This window comes from Lissotriton vulgaris, chromosome 4_1 (genome assembly GCF_964263255.1).
Source record: "Lissotriton vulgaris chromosome 4_1, aLisVul1.2, whole genome shotgun sequence".
Taxonomy (NCBI): domain Eukaryota; kingdom Metazoa; phylum Chordata; class Amphibia; order Caudata; family Salamandridae; genus Lissotriton; species Lissotriton vulgaris.
The window spans coordinates 136,577,435-136,598,254 of record NC_141691.1 but is presented as its reverse complement, the minus strand read 5'-3'; the positions used below and the strand labels follow the sequence as shown (position 1 = coordinate 136,598,254).

Sequence of the window (20,820 nt, the reverse complement as noted above, 5' to 3'; positions counted from 1 at the left end):
TCGAAGCTCAGTTTAGGCTGGCGGTGTTCAGGTCGCCCCATGGCAGCTCCCAGCGACAGTCCACAAACCCGGATGGGCAGTAGCAGGGCAATTCAATGGTCTTGAGAAGGAGTGGTCAGTTGGGAGGGGGCAGGATGGCCCCACCGCAGTGTATTTTAGTAGAGTAGAACAGGAGAGATGTCGGTGAGCCCTGTCGGTTTGCGCCCCCCCAGGCTCCAGAGAAGCGTCAGTGGATGTACAAGCAAAGATGCGCAAAGCACTTAGAGGACACCAGTGGCGTAGGGTTGATCGAGACAAAGCCCAGCCCTCAGGGCCCGTGGCAGTTCCAGTTTAGTAGGATCCGGGCCAGCAGGTCAGGCAGCGTCGGCCAGCAGCGAGGAAGAGAGCCCCCCCGGGGATCGCCACACAGGGGGGCAATCCAGGGCCCCCACGCAGGACGGAGACACAGCAAGCCCCGACCCGACAGTATCCTCTGGTGTGGCCACGGTGCAGGGGCCCGCCGGCAGGGAGCACGGTGCAGGGGTAAGTCCCAGCGCGGTGGGGCCAGGCCTCAGACCCTGCAGGTCCGTCAAGCCTCGCTGTGCTGGCCAGTCGTGGTAGCGAGGCGGGAATCAGTCCGGGCAGGCCGCAGCCCCGTCCAGCATGGGAGGAGCAGCCCCCCCCCTAGCACCAACAACAAGGGTCTAACAGCGATGGGAGGGGGGGGACTTAGCTCGAGGCAGGGCGGCCAGACGTCTCCTACCTTCGCGGCGATCGCCGCACGCCTTCCCAGCAGGGTCGCAGGCCGTGGCGGCGAGGTGCGGCCTGTAGTCTCGTGGCGATCCCCAGGGTCGCGTGGATACAGCAGCCGGTCCGGCGCCTGCCCGAGCTCCAGTGGCAGAGTCGATCAAACTGCTACCGTCCGTATCTCCGGTTCCGGAGCACGCAGAGCCGCCAAACTTGGAGCGAGTGTGGGGAACGATGCTGGACTCAGGATCTGACCTTTTTGGGGTGAATTAGAACCCCGTGGCGCAGGATCGGTGAAGGATTATGTGCCAAGGAACGGGAGCTGCGTGTCTAGGCAGCCATTCCGTAAGCGCGCCCTCTAGCGCCCAACTTGGTTCATTGTTGACTCAAAAAATATTACATGTGTGCCATAATCTATGGTTTTCGTAGTTCCTGTATTTTTACCCTAGGGGTGTGTCTTCCACACTCCTCTGGTGCTATTTTAGTGAGGCACCAAAAGGTGGCTCCTGTCAGGGTATCATTTGATAGTTTTGGGGAAAGTAAGGGTGATTATTGGTTATAAGTCAGATGATTTTTTTTTATGATCTGTTGAGCCCCCCCACCCCCACTCCATACCTAACTGGATGGTTAAATTAGTGCAAAATGTATTTGTGGAGTGGTAAACGACAACCATATATCAATGTAAAAGGAATCACGCATGCTATCACAGTACAATTCCATCGGTACAGCAATAATTCCAGGGTTTGCAATCGGTATGCAAAACATGATTGTGAAATCACTGAGAAGACAAATCCAAGATTAAGGAATGTTCAGAATATGTAAATTAGAGTCGAGATAAAACTTACAGTCCTTAGTAGAACCTTCCCAATTCTCCCCTAGATATGTAATGAAAGATAGCTAAAAGCTAATAAGGCAAATATAAATCATATAAACCTAAAGATAGGGTCAATAGATAAACAGATATCTATGTGTTGTTGTTGTTTTCTTTTCTTCAATTACAGGTACTGCTGACCTCAACTTAATGAGAGTGGAGTACTGAACCACCTCTAGGTGCTACACAAATTGTGTGAGTACATTTTAAATTTTATTGTGGTCCTGAAGAAAGCCCCATAGACCCGGCTGGACACAGTGAGGCTGAAACATGTCGGCCTATTTCTTTGTATAGAGGATGCAGTAACATGATCCAAATCTACACAGCAAAGTTTTTTAATAATTCTTAAATCATTTTCTCTCAATAAAATACCTTTTTGTAATGATTCAAAGAACTTTTTTAACTCACTATTTTATGAGCACTTTTTTGGTCTCTGGACACTACTACGCATCCAGTGGTTACCTCCGGGTGAAGGTTTGCATACAACAACAAAAAAAAACCTATGATGATGCACTCACGCAACGTAAATTGGCGGAGAACCAAGATATACCGCCACACACCTATGTGCGTGTATGAGGGTTTTTTATGAGGGTCACCCAAAAGCATAAAAAACCTTGGTATCGTAGTTTCAAGTGATCCATTCCCCTCAACTGATCTTTGAATATATAGCCTGGAAGCTGAATGGATCCATACTTCTACCTCCCTCACTTTGATTGATAGACCAGATATCTCCACCCTGCCCTTTCTCTGGAAACTACAATTTATTTTACTTACATTTGCCCAAGTCTGGCAGGTGCAGATGAAGAACTGGGACCGCCTCCGCAATTCCAGGATGCCTGGTCACCCTGGTGAACCTCCCAACTGAAGTTCTTGGACTCGACATTATGCGGCCTCCTTGTAGCTTATTGGCTCTGTGCATGTGCTGTGGAGTTTGTAGGTTTTTTACCATCCCAGACCCAGGGGAATCCTGGTTCCCGCTACTGAGAACAACTTTGTTTTAGAACTGAAAAGGGGGCCATCATTGGGCGGAGACTTCTAACTTTTTGGAAATTATATGAAATTAATATTTATAAAGTCCACTACTGCCCAAAGGCATCTAGGCGCTGCCTGCTGTAGAGGAAAATGAAAGAACATATTGCAAAGCGGAGGTTCAATCCCACAAGGTATTACTGATTGAAAAAACATTTTTTAAAAATCTTTTCTGAAAGCATAAAGGCTTGTCCCTGCCTTAAGGGAGAGAGTCAGGGAGTTCCACCTTTTTGCTGTACAGTAGATTAATCTTCTGCCATCCCAGTTAACTTTTTTTTATTTTGGGAGTCATAACATGCTGACGAGGAACGTAAGGTTCTGGATGGATGGTATCAACTAAATGTTTGTTTCAGGTATTCAGCACCGATGCCATTAAGGACTTTGAAGATGATACAGATTTGAATATTATCATCAGTATACGTATCTGCAGCCAGTAAAGCTAGACTAGGGTGAGTGAGCCAGAATGATATTTTGGGGTTCATAGTACCAAACGTGCAGCAGCAATTTTCAGAACTTGCAGCCTGTTTAAAAGTTTCTGCTGCAGGTTGACATGAAGTGCATTGCAATAATCTAGCTTCGAGGGTACGAGTGCGGTAACCACCAGTTTTTGTAGATCTTGGAAAAGTAAGGGAAAGATCTTCCTTAGAATCTTTAGGGTGAAAAGGTGGGGGAGGAGGTCAATGCATTGATTGTTTTTCTCTAAGGTCAGTTTGTCATCAAAGATAATCCCATGGTTTTTAGCTTTGAAACTGGAGTGGGCAGAATGCCGAATTCTTGTGGCCACCAAGCAGGGCACCAGAAAGATGCATTATTGCCCAACAATAGCACTTCGGGTTTCCCAGAATTGAGTGCTAGGCAATTATTGGACATCCAGTTACTGATCACCTGCCTGCCGCCAAAGAACCTATTGGCTGAAACTTCTGGATTGCTGGACGCAGAAATGATTATCTGAGTGTGGTTTGCACAGCTGATGACTGAAAAAATTAGCTGTTTAATAGCTGTAATCAGCTGTAGGGAATACACGTCATGATGGAAACATTGGTCCCGGGCAAGATGTCCAAGAAGTGGGATATTTTGACCTCATGATAGGAACCTGTCTCTATTGACCTTTGGTCGTAGGGACCTGGGTGTCTGTTTGTTAAATACTTTCCCTGGGAGCCACCCGTCCTCTCGTCATCCTGCCATTCCCCTGGGGCGTTGCCAGCCAAACCCACCCTCCGGGATCAGCAGTAGAGTGGGGCCTGGCTCTCATAGGCACCCTCGATTTCAAATTCTAGTGAGTATACCAGGTTGACAGAACACATATCGGTCCAAAGCTACTGGACCAAAATCTATGGATCTCTATTGTTGTAGGTTTACCTTTTTACACTTTGAGAAAGGTAGGGGGATATTGGTTGTATCTGCTAGGATTTTGTCTGCAGTATTGTTATTACTTGTCTAGTCTACTGTGGGTTTTGGGTCTGAGGTTGCCTGAGGGCCCTACTTCCCGATATCGTTCCCCCTCCCTGCTGTGGCTCCAGTCCCTGAGGTGCTAAATTCACTGTCTGAAGTTGTTGTTGAAATGTGTTTGTCCAACTACCTCATCCCTGTTGCGGGGGTGTGGCAGATGGTGGGTGAGTATAGGGTGCATTCTGATTCCCATGGTCTTGGTTTTGTGGATGGACATTCGTGGGGTTTTGTTGTGGATGGTCCTGGCCCATCAATCTCTGCTCATGGTATGCCTTTAACTGGCACCTGTCTGCCAGATGGCCAAGCCTGTGGCAATAGTAACACTCCCGAGGGTCTGGTTGTGGGCGACCTTCCTTGTTTTTACTGTCATAGCTGGGTTTGACCCTCCTGGAGTTCCTCTTTGGAGTTCCCCTGGAGACTGGCGCCATTTGCACTATTGTGACCAATGCTACCCCCTCAAGGGCGGTCTTTTTCAGTTTATGTTGGACCAATTTAGCTGTGTCTCGTTGGGCTTGCTCCTGTTTTTCTCTGTCCTTTTTTTGCTTCTTTTTGTGGTAATGTAATATATGGGCGTTGGTGTCTAACCTAACCACGCTGTCCAACCCGCTCTATACCTCAGTGGGTAGCCCCTTTTCGAGAATATAGTAGAAGAATGTTACCTGTGGGCCTGTATCGATCCATGGCTGTCCTGTCTCTTGTCTCCATCGTTCCCTCATCCTATTCAAGAAACCGGTTATGCTCTCCCCTGTCTTCATAGTCTCTGCCATTAACCCTCCTACATCTGGGCAGTCAAGGAACATATCTCTCAGGGCTGTCCATATCCGATGTGTATGAATCGAATGTGGCACGTCATGCTCAGTTGAAATTGGGTTTGAGCATACGTTCCTTTGTATTTTGAATAACTGGTGTTTAGTATAGCACGGATAAATCCATCCTTTTGTATGTGGTTATTACTCAGTTATAACATGCTTTATTCATTCATCTCCTTTAAGAATTCCATTCTCGATATAAATTTTCATAGCTTTATTGAACACAGAATAGAGCACAGCCGACACGTGTTTCACTCTATGTGGCGAATGGCTCCAGGGCTTTCTCAAGGCTTAGAGGTTATATCACAAAATATCCAGGTATTTCATCATTCGAGGTCACAGTGTAATACGTATGTATAAAAATTATCTAAAAAGTGAAGATCTTAAAACAGCAAAGTCCTCCAGGTAATCTGGTGTTTAGGCAAAGGTCCCACGTCATGCTCAGTATCTGTTAGCATGTAGGGGATGTTCCACTTGAGCTCTCCTCCTCCATGCTGAATGCCATGTCCTCAGGCTCAAATGATCCTTTCTTCGGGCCAAGGTCTGTCATAATGTTCCTTTTCCTCAGTCCAGCAGGACATTAGGTGGCAGACCAGACCTGCCAAGATCTCACCTTCCTCTCTTGCTACAATCTGCTTCAGTTCAACTTCTCTTTGTTGTGAGCTCATGTGGAGTAGCGCGCATCCTCGTTGCTGCTCCCCTCATGTTCACGCAAAGGTGCCATCTTGTTTTTTCTGCGTCTTGGTTGGGTTACTATCAGACTGCCCTGGTCTCTTATTTCCTGGTCAGCCACTCTCCTGTGTTGACTCATTGGTGAGTGCCCTGTACCTACCCACACTTCTCTCTCTAGCCTCACTCCCGCCGTTCTTTCTTGTCTCGTCTAGTTTGACTCCTTTGCTCTGAGCTATGCGCTGTTTTGCTGGGCTTTGCCCAGAAACTCGCTCTCTGCCTAAAGCTAAGAACCACCGCTTTGCTATTAGATGTGAGACAGCATTTTAGTTCAGTCAAGAAAAAACAGTTGCACATCAACATCCATGTCCATCTATCACAGTGCTGGGATTAAAGATAAATAAACCCAGGTGTGCACACTAAACCTGAAATCCAGAAGGTAAAGTGCTGAAGGATGCTTGGAATACTGGGGGCATTTTCTTTCGATTGGGACTCTAAACTCACAGGATACCCTGTTCCCCTATGACCCATGGAGAGAACCCAAAGGTACGCCCCTCCCTCTGCCCAAAAAAGAAAATAAAACAGCCAATTTTTGCCATGATTTTGCTCAAGTTCTTTTGGATCGCGGCAACAAAAAATGGGACAGACATTTTTTTAATATATTATTGGAGAGGGGGCATCAGTAGGACCCCTCCCATCCCATTTATTTAGGGCCCGGGGAACCCCTTTCTCCAGCTCCCGGTATATTTAACTGGAGGGGGCACCTGGACCCCCTCCTTAAGCCAATGGTGGCCCCCGGGGACACCATCCCCTGTGACTGATTTTGTAAAAATGGGGAGGGGGCTGCGCAGCTCTGGAGGCCCTGGGTTAGATTTTAAAAAAACAGAGATAGGTCGCGTGGCCCCCTCACTGACCCTTCCTCGTTCCTGGGGAGCCCATTCTCCTGGGGCCAAAATGTAAAAAAGAGGGGACACCCCCTCTTTGAGCCTTAATTTCCTCAGGGACCCCAACCCCTGGGGACGGCTCACTTACTGTGTCATGGGGACCCCACCCCTGGACATAGTAGTTTCCCTGCCCACATTACCACAGGCAGGGAAACATGTTTGCTCCAGTCCTAAAAGGGTTTGGGTAGGTGGGCCACGTGCCCCACCCTTTCCTATTTGTAGTTGGTCCTGAGGGATGGGGTACCTGGGTCCTATCTAAGCTCAGGGAGGGGAGGTTGCACACCACTCTCCCCTTAAATTTTAGTATGAAGAATGGGGTCCCCAGGACCAAAGAAGGACTCGGGACGAGTAATGCATGTCTCTCCCTTGTTTAATTGTATGTGGCCCCGGGGATGGGGTCCACGTTGCCCCCTCACATTTTAATTGGAATTGGTCTTGGGGGGGTGGGGGCCAATTAAGGCTCGGGAGGAAGGGCCGCAAGTCCCTTCCCCTTAGTATATGTTTTGTCCCCGGGGTTGGGGTCCCCGGGACCTGAAGGCCAACCTTACGCCGTGTTGCCAAAGGCTGTATGGGGCATGAGGTTGGTAGCATATGGGGGATTAACTGCCTCCACGTGGGTTGTGCTCAGGGCCTGGCTAATGTCCAGGCCCTGTGGTCAAGCCCCTACCTGTTGGGCACCGCTCCCATTTTCTATTCTATTTGGCCATTGGAGATGGTGTCCGAGGGGCCAATTAAGGGTCAGGAAGGAGGTCCCTCACCCCCTTATTCTGTATGTTTTGACCCCAGTGGATGGGGTTCCCGGGGCTACGCATGGCAAAGCTGGTGTGGGGTTAGCAGGTAGCTGGAGGTTTGGCCACAGGGCCTGGCTGCAGGCCAAGCTCTGTGATCAACTCATCGCTGCTCGCGGCCAAAGGCGAGGAGGAAATGAGGTTTAGCAGCTTGAACTGCTGACTTTGGAACTGGGAAACCAGGCTTGGATCCTGGCCTTGGCTCAACACTTTGTGAGTCTGGCCAAATCACTAAATCTCTCTGCAGCTAAAGAAGAGGTTACATAATCTGGCTATTTGGTGCTGTAATGCCTTAGGAACAAGTTTGCGCTACATAAATATGCAAAATATGACCTGCCAGACTAATGACCTTCTTTGTCTATTCCAGAAGGGTTTTCTAGCGTCTTGGCTGGGAGCTATTTTATTTTCCATTAATGCTTCTTGGGTTCTAAACAAAGCAATCATTTTCCCATAATGAATTGAACAAATCATTTCTTGAATGTGTGATTCGCACATACCTATACCTACAAAACAATAAATATGTTAGTTGATTTTAATTTAAATATATAGTTTATTTAGGTTTACAAAAACAAAATAAACTATGTAAACAAATTAAAAAAACAATTATCAAGTGACAATAATGCATGGACGCCATTTTGAGGTCGCCAGTGGTTGCTGCTGCGACCCCTAGCTTGTTCTCTGGGACCCCTGGCACTGGCTTTGTGACTCCTGACCTCAAAGGTGGCACAATCAGTACCAGAAACACAAGGGTGACTCTAGACTCTTTATTTTCTGTGCATTTTTCACTATACTACTAGTGAACAATATTTCATTATTCACTAATAATGTAATTAAAAATGGAGCACAATTACCTGGAATGGACCTTTGATAGCAGCTAACATAAGTAAAAAATGCATTTAAATGTATGTTGTGTATGTGCTTGTGGGTGAGCATGCGTTTATGTGAGCGACAGTGTTTGTGGGAGTGAGTGAATTTAATTGAATGTGAGAACGTGGTGTTATGCTGGCAAAACTGTCTTAGACCCTGGGGTACTAATGGTAATTCCTGTCTCATAGAGACAGAGACAGCCTGTAGTAAAATAATGGTGCTGGCATAGTTGCGGCAATTCACAGCCTGACAGACGCCGCTGACAAAATATGGACAGCACATTGGAGGCAATTCTTGGAATAATAAGCACCCACGAATAAAAGACTGTTAGTGGCGAAGATGTATTGCCGTTGCCAGTACATTGGGGGTACGTCTTGGCTAAAAGGAGGGCAGCCTGACTTATGGGAGACGGGAAACTATGACAAAATGCCATCATGATATACTGAGGGAATTTTTTTACAATAAGGGTCACCTATGATATATAGATGGCCCACATGGAAACATTCTGGCACTGGTATATTGGGGGCACCCATGGCATATGGTGCCTCAATGACTAAATGCTGTCCTGATACAATTGTTGGCATGAGGTGGTATCCATTGCACATTTTGAAAAAAATATATTCCTAGGGAGTGTCAGGTTTCATTAGCTTGGCACACCATGAAAGGATTTGAAAATGTAATAAGTGCCATTTTAGAACCTATGACATTTTAGCAAATGTATTTGAAAATTGTGCTTTAAAATGCATTATATGACCACATTTTTTCCACAATGTTCTTGGGTTGGGTGAGGCAGTAACCTGTTGGTAGAAGCCTGGCTTTTTGGCTTTGCTTGCTCACTGCAATACAGGGCGAGCTTTACTTCCAGGAAATTTCCAAGATCAAATCAGCATAGGTGGCATCTAACAAAGATGTTTGTGATGTCATGGGTCATATGACATGAGTAGCTTGGGGAAAAAAAGGCTCATGGGTCATATGACATCACTTCCTGTGAAGCCATTAAGGTCAAAGGGTATGTGATGTCACTTCTGCTTCCCGAGGCATTTTGATGAATTGACACCCTTGCACTAACGGTCTCAAAAAAAGCTAATAAATTATTAAAACAGTGAACCCGATTTTTTCAGATTAGATTGTTGTGATAGTTAAATAGATTAAATTGCCTGGTTAATCATATTTTAGAAAGAGACTTAATAAGGGAAAGACATGAACACACCTACTAAGCTACCTAGATAATTACAGATAAAAGTAAAGGTAGGGCTGTTTCAGCTAAGTACATACATGCTTTGTGTATTTTTTGGAGCATCTTTTTGCAGATCCTTGCTCATGAAACCTTTGTGAAATCCTTGTTTTCCATAACTTCTTAAATACTGACTGATTGCCATTGAGAATGAAGATGCTTGTATGTTTCTAGCAAGCATGCTGCATATATTACGATTATTAATAAGGTTAGGCCCTATAGGGCATGAGCCACAGAGACTATAGGCATCATCATGCCGCCTGTAACGCGTGGGCCTTATTCACAAAGTTTTTACGATGAGTAGAATATTGACTCCACAATATCGACCTGTACCATACTGTCATACTGTAAGTAGATGTTGAGTTAGAATATTACATTTACACTTGTCTATACGTAGTTACTTTGACTATATAGTGGTGGTCGATATTAAACATTCAATATTTGTGTAGGGCGATATTTTTGTAGCTGAAAATGGGGAATACCGGTCTTTGTCTGAGAGGTCAATTACTTATGAATATCCAGGCCTGAATCACCAAGCATGCTCTGCGAGGATTTGTCAGGATGACATGTGGAAACAAAGTTTTGTGATTCTCAAAACCTTTTTCGGTAAGGAAGTATGCCCTACTCCTGGAAATACATAAGCCACATCTTTGCTCGAAAAAAGAGACAGGTAAAGCTTGTGAATGGGATGTGGAATTACAGGAGTAATTCACCTCCAGGACAGGCATAAGACACAACTATTCAAATTAATCCTTGTGAATCTGATTCATAAAGTAGTAGCTTTAGCAGGATTTATGGCAAGTTATAGCCTAACAGATTGAATAGAAGAAGGCTTTTTCTGGGTATACGTGATGTTTGGCAGACCATCACGTACACCCAGTGATTTATAGATCTGGATCTCTCCTATCAAGGTTCTATGAACTACAGAAGAGATGGGCTATGCGATATAAGTGTCTACATTGCTAGATAAATAGTTCTTCTGTACTTAACTGACACAACTTGAAAACAATATAGTCTCAATTCTTCTGCATAGTAGAAATTGTATGAAGCAAAATCTGCCGGACTAGTCTGCTTAAGGGCATTCAGCATCATACCCATTGATGTGGAAATTGTGTTATGGGTCACACACAGAGTTTGTACCCTGTGGTAATGTCATAGGTTTCATGCAAATTGTGCATGGATTTTGGGTGTGCACTTTCTCTCAAGCCAGTAACTTGAGGGGGCCTTCCTGCACTGTACATGGAGGGAGCCCCCCTCTCCCCAGCCTACCACCTGCCCCTTTTGCTGAAGGAGATCCCTGGAGCTCGACCCCCCTCCTATTCCCCCCGCAGCACAGGGTCTAAAGCTACGCCACTGGTCCCACATTTACAAAGGGTTGCTTTGCCCTTAAGTCACGCAAGGTGATGCAAGCAACGCAAGCCCTTTAGTGGAATTTACTAAGCCACACAAAACCACCTTGCGTGGCTCTGCCTGGCTTAGTATATCCAGAGTAACGCAAGGTAGCGCAAATCGCTGCCTCCGTTACTCTGCGTTGGAAAGGTGTTCCATAAGTGGAGTATAGGTGTTCCCAAGTATGAACTCATGGATTGTGACACAATCCGAGATTTATTAAGGATAATAAACCTGGGATTGTGTCAAATGGTACACCTTCCCAACAGAGGCGCAACGTGAAATATTTTTATTTCCCCTCGTTATTTCCTCTATACATATGTGTTGTACTGTCCAGCACCCATAGAAAGAGAAATATGCCTCAGAGAATTTTTTTTTTTGTGCAGGAAGCCGTCTCATCCTTCACTAAAGCAATCCTGCAGCTAACGCAGGCACCCTTGCACGATGGCACAAGGGTGCCAGCGTTGGTGCTAGGCAGCACTCCGTGTTCCAGCCCTGGGAGATCAGGAATGTGTGATATCATAGTACATAGGGCGCGTATCTGCTATCTCCTTGTTACGTAAGGCAGCGTAGCAAGTTGTCTGGCTGCGTTGTGTGACTTTTTGATAAATCTCCCCTTAATACTCTCCACTTGGTTATTGCACCAGAATCTTATGAATCAATCAGATTAAGGGATACATTTTGAATTACCTACGTCATCACATGCATTAAACAAATATGCCTGGCGGTCATGTAATATTACATTAATCCTGGCATGAAATGCATACTTAGATTTCATCCACATATTTCATCAATTTTTGTTGTCTATTTTATCATGGGGTTCTACTGCCAGAAGTCATGCGGCTCAAAGCGCCAGGCCAGTTTTGGGCACAGTGGGGGACTCAGGACAGACCATACATTGCTATTGGAAATGTTTAAAATGTAAATATTTTCCCAAGTTTTATTTATTTAAACTACAGTTTCCCCCTTAGGTTAGCACAGGCGTCTCCATTGAGACAGCAGCAAGATAAAAAATTTGGCAAATGCAGAAAAGGGTATTTGTTCTCTTATGTATTCAAATAAAATAGTAACCCTTAAGAGAGTAATTTCAAATAAGATAAATAAAACATGAATTTGCACTGATTTATTTGATTTGTGTGCTTGCCTGAGCGGAGCGATTTTTCTATATGAAATGTTTTTTAAAAGGATAAAAGTAGAAAGGCATATAACTTGGGCGATTAAGGCAATGTACAATGATTTTGTTTTGTGGTGCATAGATAGGAGACATAAATAATAAATGGATTTACTCAGAAGGTTAATTACACCACTAAGAGGTAATTTTACATGTGCGCAAATATCCCCAGAGGGACAAACCAGGGCATTACAGATGAGAAAACTAGAAAAAGAGGTGAACAGCTGCGAATTAGCAAGATTGTGGGTACTCACAAACCTTTTGTTGACAGTTTCCCAAACAGAAAACATTCAGAGATTTACTTGTATTTCTTATTACAAATAGTTCACAATCTATTCAGTTAAATCAAATAAACAGTACATGTATGTTCCTATAGTATGAAAATGTAATTCTAATACAGTATATAAAATACAGTCCCTACAACCAGCATAAAAATTACCAAGAGTGTAAAAGTCTTACTCTCAAGGTACTATAGATTCACCGAAGCGCGAATTCACTTAATCGCAGGGACAGAATCAAAAGGTTATCCATTGTACATTCCTGACAAGTGTCTAAAGTACAAAATGAAAAGCCTTACACCGTGTAAGGGCAAACACTGAGCACACTCGAGCGACTTAGCGCGTGGGTGCAGTAGTCAAAGATGAATTGAATCAATAAATTGTTCAAAGAATTAATGCTTTATTGTGTAGCATCTTCCTGTGAGATCTTCATCATATTCCATCATATGATTAGTTGGTCTTAGATGAACTCGTGTCAATTATATAGGTTCCAAAATAATTAAGCATTTGCAAAATCGTGAACATTTCGTGCATAGCACTTCGTCAGGGGGAGTCTGTAAACAAATAGCAAAAAAGACAGCGAAGGGGGGAATGCATAGCAAGAGTTATAGCACAAGGAACAAAATAAAAGTGTCAGTGCCAAGCTGTGAAAGTGCAAAGTTAGAAGATCAATTGTGAAAAGGTTATAAAACTCGTCACGTGTGTGAGGTCAAATAGTCCTGAAGTGTGAATGAAAAAGGTCAGTGAAAGTTAATGAAGTAAAAGAATGTCCAGAGATTAGTGTAGCAGAGAGAGATAAGAAGCAATGTCTCTATGTGGCTTCCATCACAAACAGGATAGAATAAAAGTCCAAGGAGAAAGATCCAGGATGGAATGAGATGGGTAGCACATTGGCTGCAGACAGACTGGTGGCCAGGGTTACAGACAAGTAATACATAAGTGATTGCATGAGAATATGTTCAAATTGGACAAAATTACTTTTTTCATGTGAGCGATCAACTTTCTCTAAGATTACTAATGTTATTCAAGGGTGCTGGGGCTTGCTTACAAAGTGCCTTCATGGATGTCCCAACCCAAACATATCCTGAGAATCAATTATTGATAGCTGGAAAGGGTTAAGATGGCTGGGTGTTAATTAAGGGTGTCTACATTGTACAAACAATAGTAAGATAATAAGGAGGTGAAATCCACTTGGTGCCATTGTCATTTCAAGAGGGCCTTGGTCTAGGATAACATTGAATGTCCCTTGTCCATCGGTGAGTGAGATCCTTTCTCCTGCTTATTAGTGATTTCTCTAAACTATTTCTGTTGCAGTCTTTTTACAAAAATGGTGCATTTTTCATAAGAGGGCCATCAGTTGCACTGGCTCTCAGGAAAGATGTTGTACTCTTAGAAAGCTAATGGCTAGATCAGAACACTGCAGGCCAATGACTATCTTGGATAATTTCATTTTGAGTACACAGTCAGCAAACATAGAGAGGTCACACTGTGGGGACACGTTTCTGTGGTCAAAGAGACGAAAACGACATCTAACATTGATCGGGGATTGACCACAATGAACACAATTATACATTGGCGCATGAAAGCTTTCAAAGAAAGGTAGACAGGATAAAAACAATTTCAATTTGACATGGAGTTTCAAGAAAGGGGATTATTGATGGGAGCCAAATGTGAACTTGTGAAAACGCAGTTACCTTTAAGCAGTTGATGATGGTCATAGAATGTCGATATGATTTTATGAAGCCCTGAAGTCGTGCAGGTCTGGAGGGACCAAAAACCCATGAAATGTGGAACAGCATAGAATATAGAAAAGGTTGTGAATAGTTTTTAATGATAGTCAGTGAATGGGCTGGAAGTCAAGTCGATGGCCAATCAAGGTGTTCTGCTCTAATAGTTAAATGGATGGTGAACGTTACACTTTTATAGTTCAGATGTTTTGTAATTATATATAAAATGGAAGTTGCGCTATGTTTACCTACATGGTATTTTAGACTATTGGCCTCATTTGCAGGAGCGCTGCAACACGACATCCACCGAAACATATGTATTTTTTATTCACCTCATTTAGTGTGTGTAGACATTCAAAGTTCTCAAAAGAGGTGATGCCACCGACTCCGTGAATGGGAGTCTCATTAAGACAGCCCTGACACAAGTAAAACTGGCTGGGCAACAGCCTCACAATTTAGGGTAACCCCCACTAAATTAATTTCCCAAAGTGTCCTTTGTATCTGGGACCAGCATGTAAACCATGGTGGTACGCGACAGAAAATGTCCTGCAATGCCTAGTTTCACTGGGAAAAACTCTATGCACTGGGGAGATATTAGTCATTTTATTCCTAAAACTAGACCACCACCTTAAATGTCTACCTTCAGGAGTAACATAAGGGGCAACATGTCCATCATACCAACGTGCCCAGGATGTGACCTCAGCCATGTATGTGGGAGACGAAACATTGGCTAAAATAGCAGGTAAGTCTAGATTTGGCATTCCAGCTTCCGTATGTCCCCCCCCCCCCCTCCCCCAGTGGAGGTTCAGTGGCTGGACCTTCAGTCTTTAAATGAGGTTCTTCATGTTGAGGGGCATATGTGAAATAGCAATATGTTGGATGGGTCTATTAGATTGACTTAGATTTACGTCAAAACTTCCAATGTGCATCTGAAATGTACTTTTCATGACGCGGGACACACACTTTGGTGTGCTGCATAATGTACCAGTAAATTAAATGTTTCTGAGACCTATGCGTCATAATGGGATACACTACTTGACAGTATTTCTTCTGTCTTGCAGGATTGCTCCGTGATTATACTGGAAATTACAATGTGTCGTTTTACTTAGCCGGAGTTCCTCCAATCGTCGGTGCCCTGGTCATCTCCTTTGTTCCGCTCATCCACGAAAGAGAAATGAAGAGGCAAAAGATTGAATCCGGCAAAGCCAAGATGTTGAGTCCTGAGACGGTGATGAATGGGGAACTTCTGCCCGGCAGTCCTGTTACAGACGCTCGGGTATAACATTTGCCTCACCTCTCACTAGCTAGTCAAGCACTGGCCTCTCTTCGTTAAGAGTGGCGGATACCCACAACCTTGCCCCCCCCCCCTTGTATTTGTAAATGGGGCCAAATCCCTTCCCCCATCCAACACCCGCTTTCCCCCATGTTCACACCAAACCCTTTGCTCTTTTCCCCATGTTCACATACTTTCTGCAGGGAAGGGGAGGATCTTATTCCTCCAGTGACTGAAATATTTTCGAGGAGACTTTTTTTGGATTTTACTGGTTTTCATCGTTCCATAAGGATCTTAGAAATATATTTTTTTATTTGGCATAGTAATATGTTATGGTTGCAAAAATGTCTTCAACATGAACATGGCTTGCTTAAGCCATCAATGTTATCGCTTCTCTTGTAGGAAAGGTTTATGGCTGCTCCTGGATAGTCTATTGAATTGTGGGTTTACCACTTTTCTAACAATGAACTGAAAGTCAAAAGTGGAAGCTTTGTGTTTTGCAGCCTTCAACATAAAAGTGTTACAATGTCTTTTTTTTAATCAATATAATACTATATATAAGATATATATTGTTTTTTTCCTGGTTGGCTTGTGTAGAAGCTATACACCTGTAACTTGTCTTTTTTGGAAAATTAAGGAACCTTTATTGCCTCAGCCTATGCAAATTCAATATCCTTTTGCGCCCCATTTGGTAGCATAGAGTATCGCAGTGTGGTCACAGAGTACATCTGCAATATATTGACATCAAAATGATTGCCAAAGACGTTGCAGCTATGAGCTTTATTGTACATTTTCACTCTTTTTATGTGTTCTTTCTGTGTCTGTGACTTCATAGGTTGGTGTCATTATGCAGTCATTATTTGCATCAGATAATCTGGAGGATGAAATTTAGGATCTCAAAGCAGCAAATGGAAAAGTACTGGTGCAGAAAAATATGCGAGGGAACGTCTTTGGTGGGTACCTATGGGGTTTCATCAGAGATGTAGGTGAAATAGTGGCAAAGAAACTGCTAACAAAGTATCCGGAGTGTCCAAAAACGATCACCATACCAGAACATTTGCTAAGAGTAGCATATTAAAATATCTAGGGAGTTATTTACTAAAGGTTTGATGGGGCTTGCGTCGTGCTGCACAATTGTGTTCCTCACCATCAGACCCTATAATGGTAAGTAACAATGGCCACAATGGTTTGTGCATCCTTGCATCATGCACAAAACCTTAGTAAATAACCGCCCTAGTGTGGTTTTGCTGAATCTTCGGTGACTGCCCGATGAGCTAGACTAAAGATCCTGCAGTGACTTGTGTCTGGCCAGTGTAAACCTTGACTCTCTGAGAACACTTTTTTGCATTGCAAATTATTTTTTTACCATTCATGTTATTAGGGAAAGAAGTAATTATATCATGTGGCACAGAATTGTTTCTTCTGTGTCCACTGATCCAAAAAACTGAGGATAGCCCGAAGAGAGCCTTGAAATTAATTTCTACTTGCACTTTATTGAACAGGTCACTATCATGTCAGTGTACTGTGTCACCAGTTGACCCCACATGGACATAACTATCAAGCTGAAGACGGGAGCCGGCATAGTATTCACTAATCACACTGATTGCTCACTTTCACTTGCACAGAAGTAGTAAGCACAACACAGAACCACTTGGAGTACATTTGATTTACACATGTTTATACATGATGGGGAACTATTTCCTGAAATCACAAAATATTAAGGATATGGATCATAAAAGGTTGCTGCTCATTAGGCTCAACTTGTCTGTTCTTTGGTGGATACAAGAATTGGCTTTAGTCCAGCAAGTGTCCTTTCTAGGAGTTACCTCCTCACAAGTCTTGGTCATGGAGGTTGACATCTTAGTCTCATGCAAACTGTGCCCAAGGAGCTGCAGTGCATATACCAAAAACATCTGTGGTCAGCAAGAGTTTCTAGTAAACATTATTGGAAGGCTGACATGAATCCACTATTTTGACTTCACAGCATTAAAAAGATTGCCTTCAATTTTCAGAGTTGCTGCAGAAGTTAGTTTAGTTGCAATAAAAACAGAGGCCAGACTACAAAGAGTGCACCAGTCCCACTGCAACAGTCCTGATTACATGGATTGCACAAGTAGATTTTTCACAGTTGTTTGGACCTACAATTGTCCTGCCAGGTGCAAAGTGTTGTTTAGTCTGTGGAGGTGTGTTAGAAGCCAGGCTTAATTTCTGTGATAAGTACCAGCGTCCAAAATATTTCTCAAGAGGCCACTGCAGCTGCACCACATATGGTCACTCGCAGCGCTGCCAAACACCAGTCTGAACGACACCTATGTACCATTAAAGTCCCATAACAATTTGGACTCTACTATGTGACCAAAGGCAGTAGAATCGCCCTGAGCACCCTGGTATTTTTTATTATTACTTTTTTAATTTTTGAACACTTTGCACTTGTGCTTTTTGAAAAACAAACTAACATTGCCACCATGTGGTAGACTGTCAAAAATATGTGCCGGTGTTCTGAAATATGTGCCGCTGGCGAACATCGCTGAACACCAGCACAAATTAAGCACTGGTTGGCGGTTATCATAAAGTCCCAATGCTGGTACAAAATTGGTACCCCAACACCTGTGAAATTTATCAACCACGCTGTGGTTCTAGTTGTTCAGTTCTCTTCTGATAAAGTAAGGGCAATTTCTTAGCATTAATTGAGAAGCAGGCAAACTGCATTTTGTGAAGTTTACCCAAAATAGGGAAAGCATAATTTGTCTACCACAAATATGATAATTGAAATATGTCTGAATTGCCCCCCTCCCCCTCAAATAGGCCTAGAAACTCAGTCCTCATCGTTACTCACCAATGCCACTCATCCCTAAGAAGATAGTTGTAAAACAGTGACACTGACAACAGGGCTAGCAGCCTGTTTCTTGATTTAAAAGTTTCCTCACTATAGAACATGACTTTTCGTCAGTGATTGAACCGATATCCTTCTTGCCAAATGAGTTGCTAAGGGGGCTCACTTTTGTCCTAAATTGGGGTGCCTCAATTATTGGTATGGCTCTGGTTTAACAATATTCTCTTACTCAAATGCACTATGATACTTGTCTTTTCTAATCAAATCCAACATGGATGATCTGTGCCTTATAATTTAATTAAAACAATTGCTTAAACTAAAGATGGAGGACTCGTGCCCATTTCTTCTTGGAAAAGCGGCGACAACCACCTTGCTCGGCTGTGCCCTAGTCTAGTGGATTACTAGTGACTCTTACCAGATTAAAACAAAAGTGAATATTTTTCTTTCTAGTTGCAGGTAAAAATATAAATCCTGTGTATATTTCTGATTGCAGGCCAGGTTTTTCTGTAGATTATTGTTTAATTTTTAACTAATGTTTACATCATATTCGATTTGTGCGCTTGCACACAATGTGCGCCACTTCACTAAATTTCTAAAATTCATGATTTCTACATCTTGATGCTAGCAGCACAGTTTCCAATTCGCCAAGGCATGTCAACAACGCAACTTCATCATATGTGCCTCTGCTTAGTCTGTTCTACATACATTTGTCAGCCATTACCGAATGTGAGTTCACTCATTCAGTGATGTGAGACTGTAAAATCCCTTAGCTTTCAAGACTGTAATTTGTAATTCTTTTAAGAGCATGGTGGCGAGTACCATGCTTTTAGAGGTTCTTTATATTTGATAGCAACTTTAATTTGAAATATTCTTAGGAATTCAACACAAACAAATGACTTTAATGAACATCCATGTAAACCAAGTCCATAATAACAAACATACTGCCATTTTAGGACCTCTCTTTGGTAGAAGCTTCTTCATTTGATGTTTATCTTTCCTCATTGAACTTGCTGGTTCTCTGCAACTGTGAACAAAACAGATTTGTGAAGCAGGCCATTCAAACATTATTTCTACTTTACAATCAATATAAGAAATATGAAGAAATGAATTAGTATCATTCTATGACAGCCACTAGGGCAAGTATTATGCTAGTTCAATGTTTAGCAATGATCTCAGATGCAATATCAGGAAAAATAAACAATTTAAAAGTTAAATATTTGCCTCAATCAACTGAATTCATAATATCTACTAAGCAAACATTTACCAGGTACAATTGTGTGGCCATGGCTTATTTTATGGCTTTCTATGACTCTGTCAATGTTTATTTTGGCTTCTGCCATAATCCATTGTACTCGCCTGCCTAGTGGAGCAGTAGAAACTGCAGCAAATGTATTTCAAGTAGGAAATTAAGAACTCTCACAGCACTTTAAGTCTAATTTCCCTAGATCAACCCCCAATTTTATAAAGAAACTTCTGGAGTATGGACGAGTATTTTCAGTAAAATTTAGTTAAGAGATCAATCTTGCAGAAATTTCGATCAGCCCAAAAAACTGGGGTACATCTTCTACCATTCAGGTCAAAAGCCTTAACATCCGAAACCAATCATCAGGGAATTAGGCAGTGTAACATGTTATATATTGCTGATAACTGTTTTTGAAATAGGTTCCCATTGGTTGACCGGAAATCTAAGAACCTCAGCACTGTGTTGATATCCAAAGAGAACAATATCTAAGTTCTGTATGAATGGAGAGTTGTATGCCTTTCGGAACTGTTTTCATGAGAGGCTGTTGTTGTTCAGTTGTTAGACTGTGTACAGAACAGTGTCTTGTTGCTGACATAGTACAGTTATAATAACTGATTGTCCTGTAATCTAACCCTTGGTGGATAAGCTGTGAAATAAAATTAACCACATTTATAACACCTATCTCAAAGGTGTTCAGGTGTTGGTCACCTACCAACAATCACACTGTGACCAGGCTTATCTGTATTGATGATGTGATTCCAATCTCCAATCCGATTCAATGTAATCTACCAAGTTTCTGGGGTCCCAGTCCACAGTTATATTGCTTTAGCTGGGATGTTGTCACTGAAACATAGCACTCTAGACAACAGGTCCAGACGTCCTTCTACCGGTTTGCCAGAATTCTGGGCTTGGTTTCTCCCAGTCTAATATACTGGCTTTGAACGTTGAAACAGAGAATGATGATTATTTTCCTCAGGCAATGTTCTGTCTTCAGAATGTTGATTATAAAAACCCAAGTTCTGGCAGGTGTTCGTAGCCAGAGATGCCAGAGCCATCAGAGAATGACAATTCTGTTCTATAAAAAAAAATCGAGCCTTATTTATGAGGCCTGTCGACAGTTTTGCGCTTCCGTTGCGTCACTTTTCGTGACGCATCAGTGGCGTAAAACATGTCCCCTGTTGCGCCCTATTTACAAAGTAACGTATCAAAGCAGATGCATCACTTTGTGAACCCCTGCGCTACATTATACCTGCGTCAGGTATAATGTATGCAGGGTGGACGTTCCCACGTAAGTATGCCTTGTAGAAGTGAAGCAGTGAAATCTACGAGATTTCACTCCCCCACTTATAGAGTGTAAATGCGTCAATAACTTACACCTACCTCACAGCAGGCGTAAGGCTGACGCAGGCCCTTTCACGTGGGGCTTGCCCCATGTGAAAGGACACATTTCTGGAGTTGCGTCACTTTTGTGCCACACTCCAGCAATGCGTCACTTTTACGCCTACAGATACGTCAGAAAT

The 20,820-nt window shown here is 43.1% G+C and overlaps 1 protein-coding gene across 1 annotated transcript in view; it reads left to right on the top strand.

Annotated features, from left to right (window-relative positions):
* Window positions 1-18,378, top strand: part of SLC16A2 (solute carrier family 16 member 2) — a 558,487-nt gene extending 540,109 nt beyond the window's left edge. Inside the window, exon 6 of the mRNA XM_086918399.1 lies at window positions 15,013-18,378. Within this exon, the coding sequence (XP_086774525.1) occupies window positions 15,013-15,233 (221 nt within the window). The 3' untranslated portion in view covers window positions 15,234-18,378. The remainder of the gene's footprint in view (window positions 1-15,012) is intronic.
* The last annotated feature ends 2,442 nt before the right edge of the window (window positions 18,379-20,820 follow it).